We start from the raw sequence: 27,990 nt of genomic DNA, 5'->3' as shown, positions 1-27,990 counted from the left end.
GCGCCTTTAAGTGTCGCCGTGACACGTGTGTGAGGCGCCGAGGGCCCGGATGGTGAGTGTGCGGGGCCCGGGCCGAGCAGACGCCAGCGCCGCGGGCTGCAGCGGGCTGGCCGGGACCCGGTAGGCTGGGGCCGGGTCTGGACGGCGCGCTGCCCAGGAGGAGGCTTCGCGTCCAGCCGCGGGAAGGGCTTGCGCCGGGCCTGGGAAGAGGGAAGGTGCGGCTGGACGCGGGCGCACCCCGGGCCGCTTCAGGGAAACGTGGGCGCGTGTCCGTAGGGCTCCGGGGTTCACCGGGAGGGCTTAAGGGCACGGGAGCGGCTCGGGGGGCCTCGGGGAGGGCCCGGGGCCGCGCCGTCTGCCGTGGGTCCGGCGGTCCACGGGGAGGCCCAGGGGGAGTGCGCTCGGACCTGTCCTAGGTCGGCTGTGCTGCCCCCCGCGAACCCCGACCGGTGGTGGAGAGGAGAGCTGCTCCACTGGAGCCCAGGCCGCGGAGGGGCAGTGGTCTGTGTGGATGTTGGGTGCAGTCAGTCGTCACGCACAGAAGCAGCCTTTACGCAGGATCCAGACCTCTGGAATGGCCTAGGTCGAAATCAAGAACGGAGTGTTCTGTTTGGGACTGGAGCTGAGCTCGTGTTTCCGTTTAGTAAGCGCCGTGGGAAAGGCTCACCCCTGGAGAAGCTAACTTCCCTCATGGTCGTTGTCGCGGTCGTGGTAGATTTGAGTGGGTACCCGGGTACAAGATGCGAGTTTTTTAAATGCCCGTTGCTTTTGTGGGGCGCTGTTCCGTCTCCTCTAGATCCTAGGGGATGGAGCAGCGTCCTAAAACAGACTTCCTCTAGGGGATGCCGCGAATAGGTAGGTCTCCAAGCAGGGCACGCTCTGTTTGCTCTCTCCTGGATGGGGACTCTGCGCTGCGGAAGAGCCCGGAGGCCCCACTCTAAAAGCACCCCGGAGGCCCCAGCTCTGTCCATCTGAGGCTCCTCCCTCCAGCACGTGGTTGACCCTGTGAGTCTTTGGTGCAGTTTATCTTGGAAAGGGAGGAGGGAAAGAGAAAGTGCCTGAGTGGAAGGAACGGTATTCATTTCGAGGAACCTATGTTTGAGCACTCTCGGAGGTAGAAAAATACGTGGATGAGTGGAGCCTCCCCTGGACCATGAGGACTAGAACGGAGAGAGCATCCTTCCGGTCTTGACGAGTGTGTTATCAAGCGTGGGTGTCAAGGGCTTGCCGATGATGCAAGGCCATTTTTCTTTGGGTTTCTTCACCTCAGAGAGAAATCATTTTCAGGTTACTGCTTAATGTTTCAGGTGAAATTGGTGACATAGAGGTTGATCTCTGTCGGAGCAGGAAAAATTATGTTCAAAGTCTCCAACTCCACATGGAGGGAGGGATGGGCTGTGGGATAGGTATTATATAAGTTACGTATCTTGAATTAACTTGGATTAACTGTCCCAAATTCCGTTTATCCTCTGTCTGCTGGGTCCCCATGCGCCCTCCTGTGGGCCCTCGTCCTCACTGGTCCACAGCGAGGTGAGTCTTGCTGCAGCGGTGACATTGTAGGGAGTCCTGTTGTTGTTTGGGCGTTGATGAGCTTTTACTCGCGGATGTCGAGGTGTCTGACACTTGCTGTGAAGGGTGCGGCTCAGTCCCACACGGGGAGTACTGGCCCAGCAGAGGGAACCGTGTGGATCGCCGTGTCGTTCTCCCCACAGTGTGTAGGTTGGACATTGTCACAGCCAAACGCTTTAAAGTTCTCGAATTTTATGTAGTCATAGCGATTGCGGGCGGTAATTAAAGAAACAAGTCCACACTGAGCAAAGTGAACATTTGGCAGCTTTTATTGCTCCCTTGACTTTTTTTTTTGGGGGGGGGGGTGTTTACTGGTTTGTGAAATCTGAAAGTTGGAGATCATCAGTTGCCTCCTACTCTTCAGAATGCACTTGGGACTGGAGTTGATTGGAGAAATGGGGAGACTGGTGTTCACTGGCTTCGTCACTGGCGTGAAGGTTTGGATGTAGAGCAAATGGCCGTGTTTTCATGTCATGCCCGTTGCAATAATTTGTAGTTAATCAGCTCGGTTTCCTCCCAACTCTTCCCAGAAGCGCACGGTCCTTATTCTTTTGGCCGTAACGCCGGCTGCTCCCGGCAGAGTGGGGCGGATTTGGCCGTGGGAGGAGAGCTGGCTTCACGTGGTGCTCTGTTCACCCCACAGGTTTGACACCCAGTCTGGACGACACGCTCTCGGCTTCGGTGACCTCTCGGGCCACACCCGCGCGGTCTGACCGGGGCCGCGACCCCATGCTGCAGCAGCCCTGCACCCAAGTCCCCACGTCCCAGGTGAGCCGTGCGGGCTTCTGCGCGTCCGTTCGTCCCGGCAGTGAGTGTGCGGTGGCGGGAGCGCGTAGGTGATTCCTCCCAGGACAGGTGCATCTACATCCGCAAGTCAAAGAGCTCGTGCTCGCTTTTCAAAAATGAAGTTTACGTTTCTGTTCTTTACGGACATTTCTATAGACAAAGAAACTTGCCCTATGTGTGGAATTACATGCTTCATAACAATAAATTGGGTTTAATAGAAGGTGCGAAGGGGGTCTGTTCACTACAGCGCGGGTCTGGGGGCGCAGCTGACTAGTTGGTTCTCCTGTGGCAGGCTGGATGCTTGGTCCCCAGGGGAGCCATCATTTTTCTGATAAGAGTGAGCAATCTAAGGAACCTGGTTTTCTAACTGTGACTCAAATAGTCCTTGAGCTTTGGCTAGAGTGGCTGAGTTGAGAGGCAGTGGGTGGGGGAGAGGAGAGGCAGAGACGGCGTCGCCGGCGGAGGAGATGGGGGTTTCCCGTTGGTTGCAGTTTCTGCTCTGCACCCCCAGCCTCGGCCCTGTAGCCAGCACGCAGCACCCAGCACCCACCCCGTGCTCGTGCCCCCATCAATTCCACAACCGTCGACCTCTCAGCCACCGTGGGAGCCGTTCTCTGTCCGTATTTTACAGAGATCGGGAGACCCGTGACAGTCGCAGCGGTTGTCGCTGGCGTCCGTGTGTAGCCAGCAGCCGACGGGGCGGCGCAGGCCTGCCGCGCTCCGGGGACGGCTCGGGCCTGCCGCGCTCCGGGGACGGCTCGGGCCTGCCGCGCTCCGGGGCCCGGGCCGCCGCCGCCCCGCTTTGCCTCGGCCCAGGCGTCTCGTCCTGTCGCTGCCCCCTCCCGCCTCCCTCGCTCTTAAAAGCGATCTGTGTGTGCACCGTGCAGCAATGCAGGCCACACGTGTAACTTAGAATGTTACGGGGGCCACATTAAAAAGTAAAAAGCGGGAGAAATTAATTTTCACAGTCTGTTTTATTCACCCTGATATATGTGAAATATTTCAGCACGTAACCCGTCTAAAAACTACAGAGATCTTTAAAGTCCTCACCCTGAGCCTTCGAAGTCTGGCGCGTGCCCCGCGTTCCCAGCACCCCGCGGTCCGGACCAGCCTCCTCCTCGTGCTTTCAGTGCGGGGAGTGGGGGCCGGGACGGACGTCCACTCCTCCGCTGGCCGCACGGCCTCCGTCATTTCGTGAATTTGTGTGTGTGACCAGCATGTGTCCCGGGCATCGGCGTTTCCCGGTGTTGAGCACACGTTACGATCACGTGGTCACCTTTGGCCTAAAGTCTCAGCAGCATGATGCGCGCGGTCCCATCGGAGAGGGGCGTGCCGCAGGCCGACCTGCCTGTCCCCTGCCGTCCCGTCTGCCCGGCGCTGCTCGCGGCACGGGGGGTTTTTAAAGGAGCGGTGCGTTGTTCTGGGACCTGGTTACTCGCCGCTCTCTGTTCCTTCTTGTCCCCACAGTGATGCACCATGCCAATAGTCGATAAGTTAAAGGAAGCCCTGAAGCCCGGCCGCAAGGACTCGGCGGACGATGGCGAGCTGGGGAAGCTGCTGGCCGCCTCCGCCAAGAAGGTGCTCTTACAGAAGATCGAGTTCGAGCCGGCCAGCAGGAGCTTCTCCTATCAGCTGGAGTCCTTGAAGAGCAAATACGTGCTGCTGAACCCCAGGGCGGAGGGGCCCGGCCGCCACAGGGGCGGGGAGGAGCCCCAGGCCAGGAGACCGGGTACGGGCGCCCGGCCCGCTGGCGGAAAGGGCCTTGCTGTGTGGTCACCAAGCGGGCGGGCGAAACAAATGGTTAGCTGGGGCAAAACCAGACTGCGGTCAAGTGTGAGCTTTTTCTGGTGTCCGTGGACTTCAGTTGTCGGAGTAATGATACGGGGTTGGTCAGAAAGAGAGCTGCATCCCTAGGTGTCTTTGGCCGTGCGTGTTTCACAGGGTCAAAAGCAGGACTCGGGAACGAGAGGGGGGAGCGGCTGCGGGTGGCGGCTTCCTGCCGGGCTTGCTAGGAACCCCGGGGCAAGGGCGGCGGGTGCCCTTCCCTGCCGTGTCCTGAGCGGGTGCCCGCTGAGCGCGCCAGCCGGCGGTCGCTTCCCGTCGCCTGGCTGCGCGTAGACTCACGTCGCCCGCCTTGCCTCCCCGCCCCCCCTCTCAGGCGGCGAGCCCGTGCGCGAGGGCAGCGGCGATGGCGTCCCCGCCCCGCAGAAGGTGCTCTTCCCCCTGGAGCGGCTGTCCCTGAAGTGGGAGCGCGTGTACCGCGTGGGCGCCGGGCTGCACAACCTGGGCAACACGTGCTTCCTCAACTCCACCGTGCAGTGCCTGACCTACACGCCGCCCCTGGCCGGCTACCTGCTCTCCAGGGAGCACTCCCGCAGCTGTGAGTGCGCCCGCGCGCGGCACGGGGGGGGGGGGAGCCCTGTGTGCGGGGCGGGGAGCCACCCCGGTACACGGCCCCGCGCGCTCCTGGCGTCGCCGTCCTCCTCCTGGAGCAGGGTCGGGAGTGGCGTTCGTTACACGCAGTGACCCACGAACCCTAGGCCTGCGCTTCGCCCGCCGCGGGGCAGGCTGCAGCAGTGGCCGCACAGGCAGAGCGGTGGGCCCCAGACTCTCCCGAAAGTGTTTCCCCACGCAGGAAAAGGGACCTCAGAGGGACCCTCCTAAATCAGCATGTCAGTCATCACACACGCCCATCGTGCCGGCATTTTATGCACGTTGGGAAACAGGCCCCAAAGTAGAACTTTAAAATGGGTAAAATAAAGGTAAAGTAAAATATAACTTATCAAAACTGGAGGAAGTAGAAAAAAGTCTGAACAGGCCTTTCACTATTAAAGATGTTAAATCAGGGGTTCAGTCTCCCCACAAAGAACCAGCCGGGATGATAGGTGGGTGACTTCCGTGAAACTTGTAAGAAAGATCATCTCAATACTTCACAGACTCTCTCAGATGATAGAAAGCAGAGGAAACGGACCAGCTCATCCTCTCAGGGTTCTGTAGCTCAGACAGCAAACTAAGCGCCATGTGAGAAAGAAATGATGTTCCATCTTGTTCATGACGTAGACATAACAAACCTGCACCGAGCAGGATCCAGTCCAGACGCTCCGCCACCACGAGCCGCTGGCGATCGTGGGAGGATCGCAGGCGTGTTTGACGTCAGAAGCCTCCCGCGGGGCTGTACAGCGGGCGCGCGGTGGGGACGGGCCCCGCCCCGCGGGTCTGCACCCCGGCTCTGCCGCCCGTGGCACCCGTCCCTCCCACAGAGCCACTGTGCCGTCCCCTCCTGAGGGCTCGAGTGAGACCTGGCACCCTCGCTCACTGTCACTGCCCTAACGGGTTAAAAGGGAAAGGTTGCCTGGAGATAGATGTCCCCCCAAAATCTATGATGAACTCTTAGAAGAGCAGCAATGGAAGGGAGTTTTTTATCTCGATAAAGGGTGCCTGCCAGACACTGCAGAACAGCATCCTCAGAGGGGCCTTGGACGCGCTCCCTGTGAAATAAGGGATGGAATGGGGGGCCGCGGCCACCGCCGGTCACGCGACGGTCCTGGCCGGAGCAGCGACTCGCGAGGATAGGGTAGTGCGATCACCTGAAAATGGCGCCCCTGCCCGGAAAGGCAAAGGGCTCCACAGACAGATCAGAAAGTCGGCAGCATGGCTAGACGCGAGACATCAGTTGACAAAAAATCGCATTCCTTGCACCAAAGAGGACTCGTAGAAGTTTTTTTGCTATTATGAAACAACGTTTAAGAGCAGTAAGAACGATAAAGTATCTGGACCTAAATTTACCAAGGTGTACGTGGGGAACCGTGGTGGAAGGCCGTTAGCTGGTAACCTGCACACGTGGGGGGGGGGTCAGTGTTGTGAAGTGTCAGTTCTCCCCACATCAGAGGAGAGGGAAACGTGGTCCCAGCTGACTGTAACGTTTACATGGAAAAGCAAAGCAGGCGACCGAAAATCACCAGGACGGTTCTGAGGAAGAGTCCGAGAGGAGAGATGCTCCGCCAACCACGGTCTTCACGTGCGCTTGCAGGGGCCAAAGTGCCGTAGTGCCGGGTTGGGGACAGATGACCCCCGGACGAGAGCAGAGCCCAGAAACTGGCGTTTGGAAACAAGTGTCACGGACCAGTTTTTCACATACCCGTGTGTTTCCCGTTTTAAACAAACAACTTAAAATAACTCGGGTTTACTTACATAAAAAGGGAAATAGGATCCCCGTTTTGCAGCAGACACACACGTACGGGATTGAAAACTATCAAAAACAAAACCGCTTCTGTAGCCAAATGTCTCTCTGACTTTGGGATGGCAGGTTTCTTAAACCAGACTCAGAAAGTGCCGACCGTACAGAGAAAACTGGTAAATTCAGCTGTGTTCAAGTTAAAGACTCGTTCATGAAAAAAAAAACAAAATTAAAAGATGGTTGGGAGAAGAAAGCTGGGACACGCGGACGAGGGCCGGTGCCAAGAGTACGTGAGGAACCCCAACATGACGAGGAGGGGGCCGGAGCTGAAGACAGATGAGATCTCGGCTTTCCGCTGATGGGCCTCGCGGCCCGGGCCAGCAGGGCTGATGCTCAGCCTGCCGGTCGTGGTTTGGTGACCAGGGCAGGGCCATCAGGACCGTGCGGGCCCGTTTCCCGCTCTGTGATCAGTGAAGACAGAAGTCCGACACCACCGGCCGCCGGCGTGAGGAGGGTTGAGCGTCTCCGCGTGCCCTGGCCTGCCCTCGTGCGACACGCGGGTCCTGGAGCCAGAACCGCACCCTTTCCCGTGATGTCAGCGAGGCGCCCCAGGACCCGAACTCTCGTCCTGTCAGCCTGCCTGCCGGAAAGGGGTGTTGGTACGCCTCGTTCTTTTGCTTAGAGTCTCACGTCTTGATCACGTGGAAGACTCACTTTGGAAAACAATCTGACATCTTTCGAACCCACCCGGCAGTTCTACGGGAAAGCTCCGATGTGTGCGGGAAGCCCGCACTAGAGCGTCCACAGCTGAGCGTGTGAGCAGCGCTCCGCCCGCCCGCCGACCGGACGCGGGAACGGTGGCCAGGCCGGGGTGGGGCGCGGCCGCCACGCAGAGCGCAGACCGGGCACAGCTCCGAGCAGCCCCGGAGGGGTTCCCGCTGATCAAGACCGTCTCGTATTGGGCATGTGTGTATGTGATGAAGCTTAGACCATGATTTTTAAAAGTTGGTAAATGATTAAAAATCAGGAAGTCGGGACAGGAGCAGAGGTGGGGGGCGGGAGTAGCCCAGAGGACGGTCACCGAGCCGCTGCGGGCCTGGGCCTGCTCAGCCGCCCTCCGGGTCCCGCGCTGGCACGCGGCCTCCGGGGAGCGCAGCCTCCGGGGAGCGTGGCCTCTGGGGAGCGCGGCCTCCAGGGAGCGTGGCCCTCACCCCTGCCCGCCCCGCCCGCAGGCCGCCAGGGCAGCTTCTGCATGCTGTGCCTCATGCAGAACCACATCGTCCAGGCCTTCGCCAACAGCGGCAACGCCATCAAGCCCGTGTCCTTCATCCGGGACCTGAAAAGTAAGCGCGGGCCCCTCGCCGCCAGCTGCTGAATGTGAGACGAGCGGCAGGCGCCGGGAGTTGGTGGGGGGTGGGGGGTGTGAAGAGTCGGGAGCAGTCCTGGGAGCCCCAAGACTTTGTAGCACTGAGTGGTGTGTGTGGCAGCGCAGACTGGGGTGCGTGGTTGGGGACTGCGCTGGGCCGGGCTCCGGGCTCCATGGGAAAGGCCTCGTGGGGGGACCACTGTGAAGGAGCCGTGGGCGGGGCCAGCCTGAGGGTGTCGCAGGGGTCAGGGGAGCGTGACGGGAACGGGGTGCCGGCAGGGCGAGGAGTGGCACACAGGCTGGCGTCCCAGGAGCCGGCTTCCCTTCCCCTCGGCAGAGGCGCAGAGGCGCTAGGCCAGCTGCTGTCTGACACCCGCGACATCGTTGCGCTCACCAGCGCTCAGTGCCGGCCCCTGGAGACTAGCTCCTCAGTGGGCTTTGCGCTCCGGCGGGCGCTCCGAGGCGGGGCCGCTTTGCCGTTGAGTCCGGAGGGTCTCGCTGAGGACGGCGCTGCTGCGCGCAGTCACGAGTGGACAGAGGCAGTTTGCGCAGAGGCCGTGGCCACGTGGCGGAAGCCCACGTGGGGCGCTGGGTCAGCCGGCGGCGGCGGGAGCCCCTTCAGGTCTGACCCGGCTTCCTTCCCCTCCACCCTAGAGATCGCCCGGCACTTCCGCTTCGGGAGCCAGGAGGACGCGCACGAGTTCCTGCGGTACACCATCGACGCCATGCAGAAGGCCTGCCTGAGCGGCTGCGCCAGGTGCGGTGGCCGCGCCCCCCGCCGGGGAGGGGGCGCCTCCTGCCCCCTCCTCGCGTCCGGGGCAGTGGCAGCCACGCTCCGTCCCGGGACTCGCGAGGGACTCGCGGACAGAGGCTGTAGCCTCTCTGAGGGCCTCCGCTGCTGCCGTGGACGTTTCTCGCCGTTTCAGAGCCACCCTGTCACGTTGCTGCAGAGGCTGGGTCGGTAGGACCTGGCAGGCCTTACGAAGGCGCCTGAAAGCGTGCGGGAGGGTTTGCAGGCAGGAGGCGGCGATTTTGGTAGTTTCACTGCCCAGTTACCGTCCGTAATTCCGGGTTTGAAGTCACACATGCGTGGGACACGTTGACATCTTCGTGCCGAGGGTTCTGTTTTGTGAAGCAGTGGCCATCGGGAAGGTTTTTGTGTCGTTCCTGGGTTTGTGGGTTCAGACAGAAGAAGACAGGCAGGAAGTGCCCCCACCTCGTGGCCGCTGCCTGAGCGCCAAGTGGAGCTGAGCCCCCAGCTTCGTGAACAGCGCGTGCGGCTCGCGGAGCTGCGGTGGCGCTCGCGGGAGAGCCTGCCTCAGTGGACGTGGTCCTCAGAGATAAACCCGGGGGCTCTGGCCTGGTCACCCGTCCTCCCCTGTCCCTGCAGGGGCAGAGGCCTCCCTCCTGCCAGGCAGGTCCTGGCGCTGCCCCGCCCACCGCTGTCCCCACAGTCACTCACCCGTTGGGCGGGCGGACCAGCCCCTGGGGGAGGGTTAAGATGTGGCCCCTTAGTTTGAGGAGCGCAGAGTGTGACTGGGGTGGAGGGACATGCACGCGCCCGCGGGAGTGACCCAGGCTCAGAGCACGCGGAACGTGGCCGGGCCGCGTGGCCTGCAGAGGCAGGTGGTGTGGGCGTGTGACCTCCCCGCTCTGCAGGTGGCTGTGGCATGTCTCAGTGGTTCCCAGCCCTGGTCCAGGGCGGAGTCACCTGGGCGCCCTTAGGACAATGACTGACCCCGTGCCAGGCTGGTGAGCCACACTGGAGGTGGGAGGATTCGGGGGGGCGGGTGGAGTGGGTAAGTTTGGGTTTGGGCCTGAGGGAGGGGCGGAGCCCGGGTTCGTGGTCCGGGCAGGGTAGGTGGTGGCGGGCCATTCCTACAGGGCTCTGGGGCGGGCGGACGCCGGTCGAAGGGCGAGGGCGTCGGGCGGCAGGTGGGGCGGGCGCGGCCGGGCACAGTGCCGGACAGCGGGACGCTTGCTGGCCAGCTGCCCGGGGGACAGCTTTCCCTGGTCCGCAGTGACACGGGAGACGGTGGGCATGGTACGCGGGCCCGCCTCCCTCAGCAGCCTGTCAGTCTGCCGAGCGCGCTCCGCCTGTCTTCTCTGGCCCTGCTTCCTCTCGCTCCCCGGGGCTCCGCTGAGGGTGGCGTGTGCCCGTCACCTGCGTCCCCGGTGGCCGCCGCTTCAGGAAGGCGCTGTGGTCGGACACTCGAGGCCCTCTCACCTTGACTTGGTCGCTGTTACAAGGTGCCCTTTGTCGCGTGATGCTTTGGGGCTTGGGTTCCGCTGCGCCCCCGGCGGGGTGCGGCCTGCTCGCCGAGGTGCCCGCCGGCCGTCGCTCTGGGCCTGTCTCGGTTCCGTCCTGCTCTGCGAGCCAGGCCAGAGGCACGTTCAGCCCCTTCACACTCACCGTTACTGAAGTTTGGTCTGGACCGTGCCGAGTTGTTTCGTTTTGTAACTGTCGCGTAGAGCGTGTGTCTGGTCTCTGAGCTTTGGCTATTGTGACCTTCCGCGCCACGTCTGGGAAGACCCGCGGGCTCTCTGCAGGCACCCGCCACACACCCGTGGCCCTCGGTCTTCAGTGGTGCCCTTCGCCCCCTCCCTCCTTTCTGCTCTCGAATCTCGGTTGTGTTACTTCCTATTTTGTTGGGATATAACGAGATCTGTATTTTCTTTCCCCGCCTCTGCTTCCTTCTTAGCCCCAGACCGCCCTGGGCTGGGGGTGCTGGGTGTGGAAGCCCGAGGTGGCAGTGGACCTTTTTACCTCGGGGTCTTTTTAAAATCTTTAGAGTTTGATGGTTTCACCAAGAACGTCCTGGGTTAGGTTCCTTGGCCAGCACCCCCAGACACCAGCTCCCTGACCGATGACAGAGGCTGAATCACTGCGTAGATTGACGCTGGAGGTGTGTGGACGGAAGGGCACTCTCACCTGCGTGACCTTGGGGACGCACGTGGCTGTTAGTCCCTCTGCTTCTCATTAAAGGCCGTTTCTTAACCCCCGGAAGCCTTTCTCGCGTGCGAGTTGCAGTGTTGTTTGATTAGTACGCTTTATTTTTTCAGGGTCTTCAGTTCTTAGCTGTCTTCATTTCAGCTGCTTCCTCTCCGGCTCGTCTTGAGCCGGTGTCAGCCCCGGTTGACATCCACCTCGGCGCGCCCTCACCGCGTTTTTCTCTGAATCGCTCCTCGGTCGGGCGCCCTGTAATTGAGCCTTCACTCCCGAATGGATTATGTCTTTGTTTTCCACGTCTTCCCCGAGTTCCGTTACCCTTCTCTTTTTTGGCTCTATTTTTATTTTCGGTTTTAGACGTTCCCACTCACGGTGGTTTCTGCGTCCCCACGTGCTCGTCCAGGGGCCGGAATTCCGCCTGGAGTTTTGAGCTTCGCTTCTGCTTCTGCTTCTGCTGCTGTCCCGGGGGCCGACCTCCATCAGACGCGGTGTTCCGTTCTTGTTTGCCGTTTTCTCCTGTGAGCACCTTTGCAAGGATTTGCGCGGCTTTCGTTTATCTCCCAGATTTGGTGACTTGCCCAGTTCTTACCCCAGGCGTCCCCTTCTGGCGGCTGCACTTTTCACCAGATGCGAGGCTGGCGCACGTGACAGCCAGTGGAGAAATAGCGGTGACCGTGCAGGACCGAGGCGGGCCGAGCCGGAGAGGTGGCGGGGCGGGCGTCTGTCCTCGAGCGGGGAGCTGCTCAGGCCTTGTATTCCTGGGAAGTGGGGGCGAGGCTGCCGGCCGAGAGGCGCCGAGGGGCCGTGCGGGTGAGAGTGCTGTGGGGAGACCCCCAGGCGCTGCCGGGGTCCTGCCGAGACGCGGGGCGAGTGCGTCAGACGTGCGGCCCGGCGTCGCCGCGCCAGTAATGACGGGAGGGCCGCCGGGGGGTCGCTGGGCCCGCTTCGCTGAGTCCTGTCGTCTGCATGAAGGCTTGTGGCCTCCTTCCCAGGTTGGACCGTCAGACGCAGGCTACGACTTTGGTCCATCAAATTTTTGGCGGCTACCTCAGATCGCGTGGTAAGTGGAGACGTGCTCGCTGCCCCTGCTCGTGTCAAGGACCAGACTATTAACCGGGAAGTGCTAGGGAGTGGCCCAGGCCAGCGCCCTTCCCCGGGCCGGCCCACAGGCCTCGAGCCTGGGGGCCGACGAGCACCTGGCCCGTGCTCTGCCCGCTGGGCACAGCACCCCCGGCAGGAAGTTTGGAGCCTAGCGCCCGGCACGGGGGGAGTGAGGGCGGTGTTATATTTCCTCGGCCTGCCTTAGTCCCTCAGACGTGGCCGCGGGGCAGCACGTGGCTGTAGAGGCCGCGGGTCCGTCGGGGGAGGTGTCATCCGGGCAGCGTGGGTGGGGCGTGTTGCTCCTTGTGGACTCCAGGTGTCCGTGGCCTCGCTCCCGAGGCCGGACTCTCGGGGGCCTGGCTTGCTGAGAGTGACCTCCCAGCTCTAGGACGTGGTCACGGGGAGCGGCCTGGCTTGCTGAGAGTGACCTCCCAGCTCCAGGACGTGGTCACCGGGGCCAGGCCCACGGGACCCACAGCGCCCGCTCACTGCCTCTCTGTTCCGTTGCAGTGAAGTGCTCGGTGTGCAGGAGCGTCTCGGACACCTACGACCCCTACCTGGACGTGGCGCTGGAGATCCGGGTACAGACCGCGGCTGTGTTCGCGTTAGGATGGGGAGAGCAGAGGGCGAAAACCCCAAACCCCGGGAACCCAGGAGGCCGTGTTACCCAAACAGATGAGGAAAGAGATACTTAGACTCCCACTGCCTTGAAGTAGGAGCTACCGTTTTTGATTATTTCTTTCCTATGCATTTTCTTTTCATTTAAAAAGTAGAGATAAAATGCAGTTTGTGTCCTGAGGTAGTGAGTGACCCTGCAGCCTAGGGAGGTCATCGTAGCCTGTGGCTTAGTGCAGACCCAGCTGCAGCTGAGTCCTGCAGGCCTCCGTGTCCGTGACCCCCCCCACATCAGTGACGAAGGCCGACGGCCTGCCCCCCGTTTCTCTGTGATCTGTCTCAGCCCCAGAAGGTGGCGGCCAGTGGGGCGGTTTCGATGTGAGCGAGGTTTTGTGATTTGCTGCCTCAGCCCGAAAAAGCCCTTCCGTTCGGCATTTCTCGAGTCAGCATTTTTCTTCTGCTCTTTATCCTGCTCCCCGGTTTTGTCCTTCTCAGCAAGCTGCAAACATTGTGCGTGCGCTGGAGCTCTTCGTGAAGCCAGACGTCCTGAGCGGGGAGAACGCCTACATGTGCGCCAAGTACGTCCTGCTCGGCTCGCGGCGGCGGGGCCAGGAGGACGCAGGGCGGGCGGCACGGTCTGCACCCCCCCCCCCGTTCCCACGCCTCGGGCACCGGATCTGCGTCTTAACAGACGACCTCTGAACCACGCGCACGGGGTGTCGGCCGGCCGCGGCTCTTGCAGCCGACGCGTGCGGGCGCTCACGGTGCGCGGTCCCCGTCCCCGGTGCCTCACGGGCGCCCACTGGCGGAGCAGGTGTGGGCGCTGCGGGCACGTGCCCCGGCCGCCCTGCCGCGTAGACGGGCACGTTCTGCCGCCTCCGTTCCTTAGGTTTGCTGCTGCGCTCTCCACTTCTCAGATGCAGCTCTGACCTCGTTCTCCTCAGGGTTGCGCAGCATGAGTGTGTGGCGTGTTATTGTATGTTTAGGTCGTTTAGAGCTGAAGAGAATATTTCTCTTAATTGTACTTTTTAGGTTTATTATTCTATGCCCAATCACTACCTTTTACTCCTCCCTAACTTCATCCCCTGAGCTCTAGGAGCTGTCCCCGAGCCCGAGGAGCTGTCCCCGAGCCCGAGGAGCTGTTCCCCAGCCCGAGGAGCTGTCCGCTTGGCCCCGCCCCTGCCCTTTGTTGTGCCGTCTTTTGGCCTCCCTCACAGTGACTTCCTGCCTCTCTGTCACTTGGCCACATGAGCTCTAATCTGTTCTTTCCTCTGTAATCCCAAAGATGCTTTTCATGCATCTTGGTCTCTTCGCTGGGCAAGAACTTTGTTTTTGCTCTAGAATGCTCAGCTCTTCCCCCGTCTCTCCGCGATAGCTTTCCTCTCCTGCAGAGGTGTCGCCGTGACCGCTGGGGGTGCAGGGGCCGCAGATCGCCTTGCGGGAGCCCCCGTTGCCGGCGGCCCTGCTGTTACTAAGCCGGTGTGGGGACACTCCCTCGGAGCAGGAGCTGACGCCTTTCCCGCCCCCTTCCTCCCAGGTGCAAGAAGAAGGTCCCCGCCAGCAAGCGCTTCACCATCCACCGCACGTCCAACGTCCTCACGCTGTCCCTCAAGCGCTTTGCCAACTTCAGCGGGGGGAAGATCACCAAGGTACGTGCCGCCCGGCTGCCCTCTCGAGGGCGGCTTCCGCCCTCCCGGGGCCAGCACGTTCGCCGTGCAGGGCGGGGGCCCAGGGACGCGCATTCCCGTGCGATGCTCAGGTGTCCCGTCAAGAACTGTGGTCGTTCCGGCTTCTCCCCCAGCCTCTGCCTGGGCGTGGGGCGTGCCCGGTGCGGAAGGTCAGGGTTTCCCTGAGAGGAAATGCGACTGGCCGCGAGGCGCCCGTCCACCATGTCCTGCTCTCTGTGTGAGTCAGGTGCAGTTCCGTGCTGCGGCTTCTCGTGGAGCGCAGGTTGGAAGTGCGCTGTTGGCACAGTGGCCTTTGAACAGACGTCTCGTGTCACAGAGGTCCGGGGATCTGTTCTCAGGTGCCGGAGCCTCATTCTGTGGTTTGGGGCAGGGCGCCTGTCGGAGCCTCTGCTTCCCCACGGGCCGCGGTGCGGGCTGGCTTGGGTCGGCGTTTTTCCAGACCAGGGCTCCGCAGGGCGTCGGTGCTGCATCCGGGAACAAAGTGCTCCATGCTCGCCGGAGCTCGGGAACCGGCAAGCCGCGGTTCAGCGGTTTTCGTTGCGGGCCTTCTCAGAGCCTTTGTCTGTCTGTGCCGCGTCTGGATCTCCCAGAGGGGAGTGTATCGTGGAGAATTTTCAAACGTAATTGTTTGGAGAGTCATTCGTTCTTTGCTTTTAGTAATAGTTAACGAGCCCACGTTGCCCCGTGCCACACGAGGCACTGAGGGGTCCGTGGGACACCATCGGTAGCAAACATGACCACGTGGGCAGATCTGCCCCAGGGACTCACGCGTCACCCTGACGTCTCCTGGGACTGCTTTCCATCGGAGCAGTTTGAGGATCGCTGGTCTGGTTTGGGGGGCCCAGTGTGGCAAGATTGCCCCGAGGCTCGTGAGCCTGTTGGGTACATTGGCTTCTGAGATTCTGAGTTGGTCCGTGGAACGGAAAAGATACGTAGGTAAACATCGCAAGAAGCAGCCAGAAGCAGCCAGACGCAAGAGGTCCACGCTGGGTGACCCTGGTGCAGCGCTCAGGGACAGGCAGATCCAGTGAGCGGCGGTGGGAGTCAGCGGTGGCTACGCGGGGCGGGTGCTCCTGCGGGGACGTGAGGGCTTTTTCTGGGTCGATGCCTGCGTCTTGGTCTTGGTAGGGCTACGAGTCGCTGTCAGTGTGCACTCGTCAGGTTCATTAAACTTCACCTGGGAGTCGTGCGTTTCACTTTACGTAAATTGCACTTTATTAAAGAAACGAGACTGTGTGTACACAGGCAGAAATGCGGGTGGGTTATATCTCCTGCCGTCCCACAAAGGTAATTTTTGAAAAGAGTTTCCTATGAGAGATTGTCAGTTTCTGAAATGAACTTTGGCATGACCTTTGTCCTGACCCACTCCATAGAAAACGTAAATTACTCTGAGGGGTGGCCGTTCGGAGTCAGCACCTTTTTCCCTGAAGGCCTGAACCTGGCATTCTCCCCCCGTCCCCCCACCCCCGCCACGCTCCTGTGGGGGAGGGGAAGAAAGCGAGCCATCCCACTCACCTCGCACGCGGAGCGCGGGCGTGAGCGAGCCGACGGGGACGCATGGCGAAGGCAGGAGCAGACCGGCCGCGAGCCGCTCGACGGGGCCGCGCGGTGGCACCTGTGGGGGCCGATGTGGGCGAGGCCCCGTCTCTGCCTCTCGGCCCCGGCCGGGCCAGGCTGAGGGCCCGGGCGCCGCACACCGGTAGAGGGCCGGGCGTGTCCTTTCTGTGGTGTGGACGGAGAGCGCCAGCCGCCCCTCGCCTTCGAAGGTGACGTTGTTGCCGTGTCTTGGCTCCTCGTGCAGGACGTGGGCTACCCGGAGTTCCTGAACATCCGCCCGTACATGTCGCAGAGCAGCGGCGAGCCCGTCATGTACGGGCTGTACGCCGTCCTGGTCCACTCGGGCTACAGCTGCCACGCCGGACACTACTACTGCTACGTGAAGGTCAGTGGCGCCGGCCGCGGGGGGGCCGGTGTGCGCCAGTCCCGCTGTGGCCGCCGCCGCGCGGAGGGTCCGTGGGAAGCGGGCCACTCCGGGGAGCGTCGGGTGCCAGCGCCCCGGGCGAGCGGGGCCAGCAGCAGACTAGCGACGCTTCGTTTTTGAAAAGCGAGGGTCATGGGCGTTTGGTTGTCGTGTCTCCCAGGCGAGCAACGGGCAGTGGTACCAGATGAACGACTCCCTGGTCAACTCCAGCAGCATCAAGGTGGTGCTGAACCAGCAGGCCTACGTGCTCTTCTACCTGCGGTAAGTCGCGGTCCCCTCCGCCGTCCCCGCCGCCCTTCCCGCGTGCGTCCACCGTCCTTCACGGGAGAGGGTCGGGCTTCCGGGCGGGAAGCCAGCGGCCGCGGGAGTGGACCGGGGCGCGCCCTCTGAGACCGCGTCCGGCCGGCCGGCGTGTGGAAGCCGGAGCGGGCCGGGCAGGTCCGAGCAGCTCCCTCCGCCCCACGTCGCGGTGGCCGCACGCACGTGGGAAAGTCACACGTTATTTTGTCGTCTCCAAGCGCACGTGTGGGAAGGCAGCGCACCCCGTTCTGGGCAGAGCGGTGGCGGAGGGGACGGAGCGGGCACGAGGGCGGAGGCCGCGCAGGCGCCTCCGGAGGACGCCGTCTCCTGGGCCGGGCTGCCGCTGACCCGGGGGTTGGAGAGCTGGGGACGGGAGGCATCTTCGTGCCTCGTACGCTTTGTGTTGCGGCGTCTTTGGCTTCCTGGCAGATTGAGGATCCGTGACTCTGACTGTGGTTTTGCTCCACGTGTAATGAGCGAGTTCTGAGGCTGTGGAACAACTCGCCGCGGGTTTGAGGGCAAAGCGAGGCTTCAGAGAGGCCCGTCAGGGCGGTCGGGGTTTCTGCCGTGTGAACGTTTTTAACGGAGTCGTAACCTGGACTTTGTTCCGATTCCTTCTCATGCTCCGTTTCTGTAAAGCGTCCGTGGCTTTGGAGAGAGGATCCCCTGACCTGTCGTCTTCCTTGCACAGGATTCCAGGCTCCAAGAAGAGTCCCGAGGGCTCCGTGTCCAGGCCGGTCTCCTCCCTGTCCGGCCGCCCTGCTGTGGTTCCGGACCACGGCAGGAGGAGCGTCGCCAACGGGGCTGTTTCATCCCCGCTGGCTGGAAAGGTGCGTCTTTGAGAGGATCGGTGTTGACTGGGCAGACCCTCCGGGCCTGTGCCTGTCGGGGCCGTGCCCCGCCCCATCTCTTAGTGCCGGGGGCTCAGCCCGACGGCAGAGTGTAGACAGTTTGTCCCTTTCATTCCGTGTTCACTGTTAAATTGGCCGTCAGCTGACATCGGGTGAGCAGGACGAGGGGACGGCACCGAGAAAACCTGACCCAGCAAGTCAAGACTTTAAGTCGCGGTGGGCCCCTTAGACGAGCTGCCGTGCAGGAGTGCGGCAACCCGTTCACTGAGCAAACCCTCGACCTTACGCGTCTGGAAAAAAATATTTTTTCCTCATAGTTTAATGCTGAGTAGTTTGCATCAGTGTTAATTTCCTGATTTTGATCAGTCCTGAGAGCACGTTAAGAGAACGTTCTCGTTCTTTCTAAACACACAGATGTGTTCAGGGGTGAAAGGGTATCACATCCAAAGTTCACTCAAACGGTGAGAAAGAGATTGTCATGTATATAATGTAAAGTGTTAACAGGAAATATCCTTGAAGTTACTTTTGTGCGTTTTTGAAGTTTTCTACTAAAAGAGCTGAGCTCAGGTTTACTAAGTAATGAGCAGTTCCCTTATTGCGACACAATTTACAGTTCAAAAAGAGGCCGGTCCTCCTCTTGCCGCCCCTGTGATCCTTGTCCTACAATTGGAGATCAGATCCCAGCTCAGGCTGCCAGGGCTCTTCGTGGCCTGCAGGGGTCACTTATGCACGCCTGCCAGCATTTGAGAGACGGAGCTGACGTTGAAGCATTAGAGTCAGCGCGGCAACGAAAAGCCTGACCGCGTGTGGACCGAGGCCTAGACCAGGGCAGTCGGAGGCCTCGGGGCCTGCTCAGAGGATGTGGCCAGTGTCGTGCCTGCAGGTGACCGGGCCCCAGACAGGACCCCTGTGGCACCTACCACAAGGCCGCGTATCACATACATTTTCACTGCAAAATTAACTCTAACCGCAGTGTGGTCGCACAAGTCATTTTACTTGAAATGACGTCGTGTAAGTTCCATGTGCGTGGACGCCCAGCCACCGAAAGCTGTCACGGTGCAGTGGGAAGACATAAGCCCTTTAGAAAGAATGTGAAGGAATAAATTATTTTAAAACGTAGGGGAAAAACTATGGAAAATAGAAGCGAATTCTTAGTAAAACTCTGGAAGAAAGAAGACTCTAAGCTTAAAATTGAGAGATAAGAACAAATTAAAAGTTGTCTGAACTAAAAATTTGAATTTTTGTACGTGAACTATGACAAATAAACAATTTCTAAAAATATTTGCAACAAATTTAACAAAAAGTTAACATTTATAACATGTAAAGGACTCATTCGAGTAATTTAAAATCACATCATTGCCCGTGTAAAGGATATGAATGTTAGTGATGAGATCCCAAAATAGTACCAAATTAGCAAGTATTTTGAAAAAGAAATACTTGCTGATAAGAGTTTAGTAAATGCAGCATGTCAGTTTGCGTCAGAGTTCATGAAACTATTCATAGCCCAGTAATTCCATATTTTTTTAAATTAGATGAAATACTGATACAGAAAACAGTTTCATCTTTTTTGATTGTTCGTTTAACAAGTAGTTTTTAAAGAGGGACTCTGCAGAATCCCTAACTTGTTGGGAGGGCTGTAACCTTAGACAGTCCCCGTTCAGGCCCGGGGCATTTAAACGCAGAGCGATTGGTTTAGATGCGGTTGTAAGGAGCTCTGCCAGGGGGAGGATGAGGCCCTTAGCGTGGGACTGTCCCTGCCAGCGACAGCCAGAGGCAGTGTGGCTTCTGTAAACTTGCTACAAGAAGACGGTTGCTAGTCAGACTTCAAGACCTCCTCTGGGAGCTGCAACAAGAAAACGCTCTAGATGGTGGGGTTCAGGGGAAGCGGTTCCCCTGCGCCGGCCAAAACCAGCCCCGCGTCTGAAGGGGAAACAGGCCTTTGTTTGTCTGCAGTTCCATTTAAGTGATGGGAGTTCAGTAAATTTTTTTCCATTATACTTTTTTGTGTTTCTCAAATCTTGATGAAAACGTACTGTTTTCATAGCGAAGATTATAAAGACACGTACCCACACGTATGCGACTCACAGTCCCGAAGTTGTTCAGGGACGCGTCGGTGTCGTTACTGTGTGTCCACGCAGATCACACGCCCTGGGCCGCTCGGTGACCCTGCTGACAGTGCGCTCCGCCCTGTGGGAGAAGCGCCGGGCGCTCACTGTGTCCCCTGCTCTGCTGTCTTTCAGAGACCGGACCCTGCGACGACGAGGAAGCTGCAGACCACCGAAGAGATCGGCGTGCCCGTGCCCAGGAATGGTTCGGTGCTGGGCCTGAAGTCCCAGAACGGATACGGCCCTCCAAAGCCACCCTTGGGGTCCCCTTCCCCCAGACTCTCCAAAACCCCCACACACCTGCCGACTATTCTGGACGAGCCTGGAAAGAAAGTCAAGAAATCGGCTCCCCTACAGCACTTCTCCCCACCCCTCAAAGCTTCTCAGGGGCTCCATGGTGCCAGCGACCCGAGCAAGTGTGAGAGCCACAGGCCGGGCGCCATTACTACCTCGCCCAAGGTCCCGGCCGCAGTGACTGCCAATGGGCACGGGCCCAAGGGCGCCACCGAGAAGGGGGACTCCAGCAGCTCCAGCCCGGAGCGCTCCCCCAGCAGCGACCCCGCCCAGGCGCCCAAGAGCGGAGCCCGCGCCTGCGACCCTCAGGGACCCACCCCGTCCGCCGCCGGCCCCCCCAGAGCGCTGCCCAGTGGGGAGGACGCGAAGGCAGCGAAGCCGAGGGGCCCCGTCCTGAGCAGCACCGCCAGCGAGCCCGCGAGTGCCATGTCTCCTCCACCAGCCAAGAAGCTGGCCCTCTCTGCCAAGAAGGTGGGTGTGCGGGGGTTCCGCCGTTGGCCACGTGTCAGCAGGGTGTTGGTTTGGGGGAGCAGGAAGCTGGGCCTCCGCAGATCCAGAGGAGCGCTGTGTCAGGCCTTCCCGGGCCTCCGCAGGCGACGGGGGCTGTCCTGGGGTGAAGGTGGGGTTCAGGGAACTCTGACTACCTGGCGTCACCAGGTGTGGCCGCTGCCGGCTGGGGCGTGAGGGCAGGTCTCCCTAAAGGAGCCTCACGGGAGGCCTGGGCGGGGCGGCGGGCCTGGCGGGGGCTCGGCACGGGCTGCAGGACCCAGGCGGCGGGCGCCCCTACGTCCAGCACGGATTGGTTGTGCTGAGATTTTTGTTGAAATTTCCTTCCTTTTTTCCTTTTCGTTTCTAACCAAAAACACTTCTGATTCTTCTTCTACCATTCCCCACCCCTCGCTTTCCCTTTTTTTCTCCTTCTGCCCCCTCATCTGCTTTCTGGGCTCTTTTATTTATTTTTTTTATTTGTTTGTTTTGTTTTTTTGCGTTTACTTTCCCTCTTCACTCACGGCAACCTTTTTTAGACCACCAAGTTTTTATTTATGTCGATAACTGCAGGCCAGCACCCCGCGGAGGGCGGCCGGCAGTGACCTCCGTGCTCCTCCCCTCTCACCGCTCTCCGACCTCACCCACCCCAGGAAAGCCACCCACCCCACCGTCGCCTGCACCCGGCCTGTCAGCACAACCAGGTAAGCGCGGGCCCTCCCGGCCCCCACGCGCTCGGCCAGTGGAGAGCTGCAGGGTGGCCGCCCACGGGCCGGCCGGCAGCGTGGCATGTAGCTGGACAGGACAGGACAGGACCGGGGTGCGGCCCCGCACCGGGCCCTCCTCTCTGCACCGGGTCAGGGAGCCGGCCGCGCAGGGCCTGCTGGTCCCCCAGTGCTGACTCTTTCTTTTCCGTCTTTGTTTTCTGTCTCTTGCCACCTCCACGTGGTGACTGTGGGACGCTGTGAACGGACCTGCCCCGCGGCCGCGCCCCAGCCCCAGAGCAGGACCCCATAGTAGGAGAGAAGGGCGGGAGCTCCAGACAGACCCCGAGTGGGCTGCGGGGCCCGTGCGTTTGGCCAGGGGCGTCTGAGCGGAGCGGGCTCTGTCTCCTTCGCGCCCCGGAGCCGCCCTGCATGGGGGCTGTCCCTGGTGCCGGCTGTTTGCGCGGGCTTCTCTAGCAGGCCCACGGTTCAGGGGTGCTGTGGGGTCTCTGGCCTCCGGCGGACACCCTCCCCTGAGGGTCGGGCCCCCTCCCCGCGGCCGGGCAGGCCGTGCTGCGCTCACACCCCCCTTCGCATGTCGACCGGCAGACAGCCGAGGACTGACAGGCCGTCCGAGGGGCCGTCGAGGCCTCTGGCAGCCGGGGAGGAAGGCGGGAGATGGCGCAAGGCCAGCAGGAGCCGCGGGCGCGTCTGGTGTCGGCCGTGGGCGCCGACGTGCCCTCCCTGTGCCTCCCGCGCCCTGGGGGCGCTGCGGGCCCCAGGGCCCCCCACCCCGCGGCCCCGCCCCCTCACACTCGCACACCGATGTGCTGAGCCTGGAGCTTTCGCGCGTGGCAGGTCCTTAAGCGTCGAAGACGTTTGTTTTCTCTTTGCTTCTTTTACATACAGCCTTTTTCTTAATCCCAGAAAATGCAGGGTGATACGTTGTAGCAATGTGGCCATTGTAGCTGGTTCTGGTCTGGGCGATGATGTAGCAGTCCTGTGTGACTCAGTCACCCTTAGAGTGGGAGTTAATGTCAGTTATTCAGGAATAAGAGCGCCTCGGCGGAGTGGGTGGTTAACCTGCCCCAGGGCACACAGCCAGTGAGACTCAGGTCTGAGTCCCGCCCTGATTCATCTCTCCCTGCGCGATCTACTATGCGACCTGTTTCCCTGATTTCCCGGGACCTCCCCATTCAGAGGGAAATCAAGGGGAAACCCTGGTGGGGGGGTGCGGGCCCACACGTGCCCCCTGTCGAGGCCCCATGCTGAACACCAGGGTCTGAGTGGCGGCTGGGAATTTATTGCCGGCGAAGCCTTCCCCTCTTAACACGTCTGCACTGAGCATTACCAACGTCAGAGTTTGCAGCAGCACTCTGAACTGTAACAAGACGCTAAGGGACCTGTGACGGTTCCGTTAACTTTGACGTTAGCAGGTGCGAGTTTCCTGTTAGCCCGCCTTCCCTGATGGGTGTGGTGCGTGCGTCTGGGATTCACAGGGGAGGGGAGCCGAGGGCAGTTCCGAGCGCTGCCTGGGCTGACGCCTGATTGTCTCCACAGGGCTCTTTCTCCTGCTCCCCGATCATCCGGCCATCTGAAGCCCCCCCTCAGCCTCCACTCTGTGACAGTGCCCAGTAGCCCCCAGCCTCTCAGGACAGCAGGCCCACGGAACCCCTTCACCTCTGCCCCCCTGCCTCAGGTCAATGGGGGCTTCAGGGCCCCCACACACCAGCCGCCCGAGGCCGATGAGCCTCCCCGGAGCCTGTGCAAAAAGAGGAAGAGGAAGCGCTCGGCGGAGCCGCGGGGGCAGGGCTCGGAGGCGGAGGAGGCGGCCGCCCCTCCTGGGAGGCGGAGGAGGAAGAGGAGGAAGCGCCCAGGAGACACAGACACCGCCCCCCCACAGGAGGGGCAGCCACAGGGGCAGCACCGGGGCCCCGAGCGCAGGAGCGAGGGCCGGGCGCAGCCGGCGGAGGAGGGCGGACAGCCACCAGCGGACGGCCAGTGCCTAGGGGGCGGCCGGCAGGCGGGCTGCGGGGCGGACGGCCCCCACGTGAGCCCCAGGAAGAGGAGGCGGAAGGGAGCGGAGGGCCCGGGCCTCCACCAGGACCCACCGTGGCACAGGTGAGGCGGCCCTGCCCCGCCGACACCGGCGCTCCCCGGCGGGTGTCGCCTGGGTGCCATGTGCCCGCCGGCCTCGAGATGGCGAGCGTGTCGCGGCGTGCCTCGGCGGGATGGCGAGAGGGAGGCAGTGTTCCGGGCCAGCACCGTGCGTGCAGGGCGGCCACCCACCCCAGGCCGGGCTCCGCGGCCACGGCGCCCAGTTTGTGGCCCGCGACAGGGTCAGGATTAGAAGGGCGGCCGTGCTCGTCCCGCTGGCCTCGCTCGAGCCTGGCCGTGGCCGGCCCGCGAGCTCCAGCCTGCGGGTTCGGGCGGCCGTTGCCAGGCTGGCCCCTCCGCAGGGTCGGTGCGTGTGCCCACGGGGCGGGGCGTCTCGCCTCTGTGCTTGGCGCTGACCGTCGAGCCTGGTCTCCCAGCAGCGGCTCTCCCTCGGACGTCACGGAGCCGGAGGCCACTGCCGCGTCTCCACGGAAAAAGAGGAGGAGAAGCCGGAAGCAGGAGCCCCGGCGGGAAGCAGCCGGGGCCGCGCGTGCCGACGCCTCGAGGGGCGAGGGGCAGGAGGGCCCTGCCGTCCCGGGAGGCAGCCCCCCGCCCACAGCGAACGGCCGGAGTCCCGGGGACTGCGCAGGTGAGCACCGGTGGGGGGGCGCCCGGGCAGGGGCTGGCGGTGAACGCGGCGCCCGTCAGGCCTGGAGGGGCCCGCTTCACGCCCCGCCGAAGCGTTCCGCGGGCGGGTTCTGGACGGCGGCCGGGGGCGAGGCGCGCGCCATCCTTCCCGCGGCGCCACCTCCACTCGCCTGTGCGTGCTTGTCCGGCAGGCCTGGAGCACAGCCCTCTGGCGCGCTGGAGCAGGGAGCCGGGGTCCAACGTGGTCCAGGAGCTGCTCAGACACGCGTCCGATCGCGCTTACGGCAAGGAAGGTGCGGTCGTGAGGGCGCGGGTCCCCCCCCACCCCGGGAGCCTCAGCGGGAAAGACGGGGACGGGATCTGGAGACGGCGGCCCTCCCTGGCCCCCACAGCCACTGCACCGGGCTCCGGGACCCGTCCGTGTGGGTGGCTTTCCTCTGCAGAAGGACCCAGGACACCTCCCTGGGCCCGGGCAGGGGCGAGAGCAGCCCGGGCAGCTCTCGGGGGGCAGGGCGTGGCCGGGGGGGGCGCCGAGCCCCTGGGCCAGGCCTCAGGCATGAGTTCCCCCTGGGGCATCATTTTTACAATTCAGACTGGGAGGGAACCTGGGTCCGTTTCTCAGACGAGGGTTGTGGGTTCAGAGAACTAAGCCTTGGGTAGTGATCCGGGGTTCCCAGTGCTCGCTCTGAGGCGACACAGTTGTGGGCTGCCCGGAGGCCCTGCGTCCTCCCCCCCCGCCCTCCGCACACCCATTCTCACCGAAAGGCGGCACTCGGGAGCCGCGGCCGGCGGGTGCTGACGCCCGCGCGTGTGTTGCAGTGCTGACGTGGGACGGGGCGGTGTCTGCTGTGAGTCGGGACGCCATCCGGGACAGCGCAGTGGCCCGCAGCGCCACCGTGCTTGACGACTGGGACGACACGTTCGATCGCGGGAAGGTGAGGCGGGGGCCCTCGCCACACCGCGCAGCCGGCTGGGGGCGCAGTCGGGAGGACGCGGCCTCTCTGGGCAGTCCGAGGTGGCAGCAGCGTTGTGCAGTGGCCAAGGACCAGTCACCCGGTTCAGGCGCTGCTCGGCCACTGTGAACGTCGTGTGGCCGCCGGCGAGGCAGTGGCGCCCGGTGGCTTCTGTGGGGACGGCGGGGACGGCGGGCACCTCCGCAGGCGGCCTGAGCAGTGGGTCTGTGGGTCCCGCAGGGCAGGGAGGGTCACGCCCGCACGCGGGACCAGGCGGCCCTTTTCGGGAATTGTGACACCTGTGATTCTTCGTACAGGAAAAGAAAATTAAAAAGTTTAAGAGAGAGAAGAAAAGAAACTTCAACGCCTTCCAGAAACTTCAGAGTAGACGGAACTTTTGGTCTGCGACTCATCCAGCCAAGGCCGCCAGCCTCAGCTACCGCCGCTGAGTCCCTGCCACTGAGCTAGGTCGGTTTGGAGTGAGCGTGAGTGTCGTGCGTGTGTGAGAATGTCACGTGAGTGGAGTGTGTGGAGTGTGTGCAACATACGATGTGTGTGGTGTGTCCGGTGGATGATGTGGAGTGTGCGTGTGTGTGTGCTGTGCGATGCGGAGTGCGTGGTGGATGACGTGGAGCGCGAGGCGTGTGCGTGGAGTGTGTGGTGTGCGTGTGCGTGTGACACGCGGTGTGGAGTGTGTGAGGCGTGTGCGTGGAGTGTGTGGGGTGTGTGTGCGTGTGACACGCGGTGTGGAGTGTGTGAGGCGTGTGCGTGGAGTGTGTGTGCGTGTGAGGGGTGTGTGTGGTGTGCGTGTGCGTGTGACACGCGGGGTGGAGTGTGTGGAGTGTGTGTGGCGTGTGAGGGGTGTGTGTGGCGTGTGAGGGGTGTGTGTGGTGTGCGTGTGCGTGTGACACGCGGTGTGGAGTGTGTGGGGCGTAGGGCGTGGAGCGCGAGGCGTGTGTGAACCAGGTGCGGAGTGTCCCGGTGCCGTGGGGTGTGGGGTGCGCGCATGGCAGTCGCCTGCACAGAGGACGTGCCGCCCCAGCTCCATCTGTGTCCCCCGCCCTGGGTGCCGGGCCTCTCGGGGCCTCTTCACTGGTACACTGTCGTTTGCCCCACAGGCTCCTGGAGACGCGGCGCCCCTCCCTGGGGACTGTCCGGCTGGCCTGAAGAGCATGTCACCTCCGGGACCCGTGCTGTGAGCCGCCGTGGGCGGGCCCCCGGCCGAGGCTCCGGCACCCGGGGACTGGGAGCCCTGGTGACGCAGCACGCACCGTGACACCACAGGGACATGCAGCGCGGGAGGCTGCGGTAGCGTCCGGCCCGGGGAGGACGGTGGCCGCGCCTCCCCGAGTGTCCTCCGGCGCCCTGAGGGCGGCGTGTGCAGCTGGCTGCCCTTCTTGCAGACCGCCCACCGCCGGCTCCTGGTGGCCGGGCCGTGTCTGGCCCTGCCCCTCCCTGTCCCCACGGGCGGGGCTCTGTATGCCTTACTGTCCGCCCTCCCCGAGAGGGGCGAGAGGGGCGAGGGGCGGCCCTGCCTGCGCTTCTCCCTGTGAGAAACCGGATGTCTCTGAGCAGGCGGCTCCCTGGGCCGGGCTCAGGGCGTGAACTGCTGTGGACCCACCCGCCGTGCAGGCTGAGGAACCTGGCCCCGCAGCCTCAGCGAGCCGTGGGTCTTTCTCTCAGCGGCGGTCTTGGGGTGGAGCCCTCCTCTCGTTCTGCTGCCTCCCGTAAACCAGAGGGTCCTGGCCAGGCCGCGGCTTCCATCAGCAATGCATCCCCTGCCCCTGATACGCACATACTGGCTTCGTTTGCTCTTTTTCCGTGAGTGCTTTTGAATTTAGATGACTGTATAACTCGAGAAGATAACTTTTTTATCTTGCTCAAGCTGTGCCTACGAACTTGTAATTTAATAATTATGGGGAATTTTCAGTTAAGGTGATATTTTCCAGGAAAACAAACGACTCCCACAATAGAAGGTTTAGAAGTAAATCTGAAAATTATTCTTCCCAGTATGCCTCCGCCTCCTTCCTCTGTGCACGTCACACGGGATGGACCGAGGTCTGCGTGCACCTGTCCGCCGAGTGGCTCTCAGCCCGAGGCCGCCGACACCCGCCGGCGCCCTGTGCCCCCTGTGCCCCGACTGCCGCTCCGGGGTCTCGGGTGCCCCTGGCGGAGTTGGTCAAAGCCTTGGGTTTTCTGTTTGGGGAGATGTGTCTGTTTTCCACGTGGGTACTTATTTTCAGGTTTTCGTCCCATTTTTATTTTTATTATTCAAAACTGAGGAGGTGCTGACGCCTGCAGCCCGCACTGGGTCCGCTCCTGGCCCTGGTGGACGGGGCTTGGCGCGCGCCGGGCAGGGCACCTCTGCCAACGTTTCGGCCTCGTTTCTGTGTGCCAAGCACACGTGCTCAGAGACGCGGGGCCCAGCCCAGCGCTCCGTGGCTTTGTCATTCGTCACCTGCAGAGGGAGGGCAAAGGTTTCCCCTTTCGAAGTGACGTGCGGACATTCTTTTCTGTACAGACCGTTTCCCCAGCCATGTTTTTCTGTAACGTTCTGTGGTTGAAAAAGAAAAACTCGTCTGCCAACACAGAATCTCTCCTTCCTTTCCGTCCCTCCTCTGCGGAGTCATAAAACCTTTCCCCGAGACCCGAGTGCTCCTTGGCCCTTGGGCAGGGCTGAGCCCAGGGGACTTTGCACAGCGTTTATCACCACGGGGCAGAGGGGGCCCTCCCCTCCCACAGAGTCATTGAGCCATCCGAGCAGGGGCAGGATGGGCCCAGAGCACCAGTCCAAATCCTAGGTGACATGTACATATGCAAACCTACATGAACAGCTACAGCTTTTATGATAGCGGCTTCCCGGTCGACTCAGCATCCGGGTTCAGTTTAACTCTGTTCAGAGTGGAGGGCGGGGGCTTGTAGAAGGGGCCACCACTCCCGGGGTCCCATGTCGTCCCCCTCACCCGCCATCACCTCCATGTGCGTGGAGATCTCGGCCCCCTACTCTGCACCTTCGCCCCCGGGCCAAGGAGCCCCGATGGTGCCAAGACCTTGGTGGAATAAAATCACACCCTTTTTGTGAGTCCTGCCTGTCTTGGTTCCTTTTCCTCTGGTTTTTAAACAGGTGCATCCCAGCCCCCAGTCTGTTTTCCAGGTTTGAGAGGTGGTCCTCGTGCACCCCGAGGTGCCCAGCAGCCTGCCGCTGGCCCTCCTGCAGAATACAAGGGGACAAAGAGACTTGTTCAAGTGCAGTAATAGTCACATCTGCTTAAACTAGGAGGATGGGACTCCTCGGACGGGTGGCCTCCAGCAGGGCTAT

At 61.9% G+C, this 27,990-nt stretch overlaps 1 protein-coding gene across 3 annotated transcripts; it reads left to right on the top strand.

Annotated features, from left to right (window-relative positions):
- The first annotated feature begins 15 nt into the window (after window positions 1-15).
- Window positions 16-27,753, top strand: USP36 (ubiquitin specific peptidase 36). 3 transcript variants are annotated; one of them, XM_036222210.1, is made up of 21 exons: window positions 16-120; window positions 2,213-2,337; window positions 3,823-4,084; window positions 4,514-4,735; window positions 7,765-7,875; window positions 8,553-8,655; window positions 11,841-11,908; window positions 12,460-12,530; window positions 13,060-13,142; window positions 14,102-14,213; window positions 16,054-16,194; window positions 16,394-16,494; window positions 17,225-17,363; window positions 19,625-20,254; window positions 20,843-20,973; window positions 22,534-23,094; window positions 23,511-23,719; window positions 23,910-24,011; window positions 24,538-24,653; window positions 24,989-25,139; window positions 25,790-27,753. In XM_036222210.1, the coding sequence occupies exons 3-20, from the start codon at window positions 3,832-3,834 to the stop codon at window positions 25,118-25,120; spliced, it is 3,285 nt and encodes a 1,094-aa protein (XP_036078103.1). In that variant the 5' UTR covers window positions 16-120; window positions 2,213-2,337; window positions 3,823-3,831; the 3' UTR covers window positions 25,121-25,139; window positions 25,790-27,753. The 3 variants fall into 3 exon arrangements, with proteins under 3 accessions (XP_036078103.1, XP_036078102.1, XP_036078101.1); XM_036222209.1 differs by having other exon boundaries at window positions 23,508-23,719; XM_036222208.1 differs by lacking the exons at window positions 24,989-25,139; window positions 25,790-27,753 and having other exon boundaries at window positions 23,910-24,647.
- Window positions 27,754-27,990: the final 237 nt, after the last annotated feature.

Source organism: Rousettus aegyptiacus, unplaced genomic scaffold (assembly GCF_014176215.1).
Source record: "Rousettus aegyptiacus isolate mRouAeg1 unplaced genomic scaffold, mRouAeg1.p scaffold_m13_p_6, whole genome shotgun sequence".
Taxonomy (NCBI): domain Eukaryota; kingdom Metazoa; phylum Chordata; class Mammalia; order Chiroptera; family Pteropodidae; genus Rousettus; species Rousettus aegyptiacus.
This window is presented reverse-complemented; position numbering and strand designations above follow the sequence as displayed.

What these genes read in the sequence shown, in the direction of transcription:
- USP36 (XM_036222208.1), top strand. Translation starts at nt 3,832, where the DNA reads ATGCCAATAGTCGATAAGTTAAAGGAAGCCCTGAAGCCCGGCCGCAAG. An exon ending in ACGTGGCGCTGGAGATCCGG is followed by an intron (nt 12,531 to 13,059) that starts GTACAGACCGCG and finishes TGTCCTTCTCAG; the next exon opens with CAAGCTGCAAACATTGTGCG. An exon ending in GAGTCCCGGGGACTGCGCAG is followed by an intron (nt 23,720 to 23,909) that starts GTGAGCACCGGT and finishes CTTGTCCGGCAG; the next exon opens with GCCTGGAGCACAGCCCTCTG.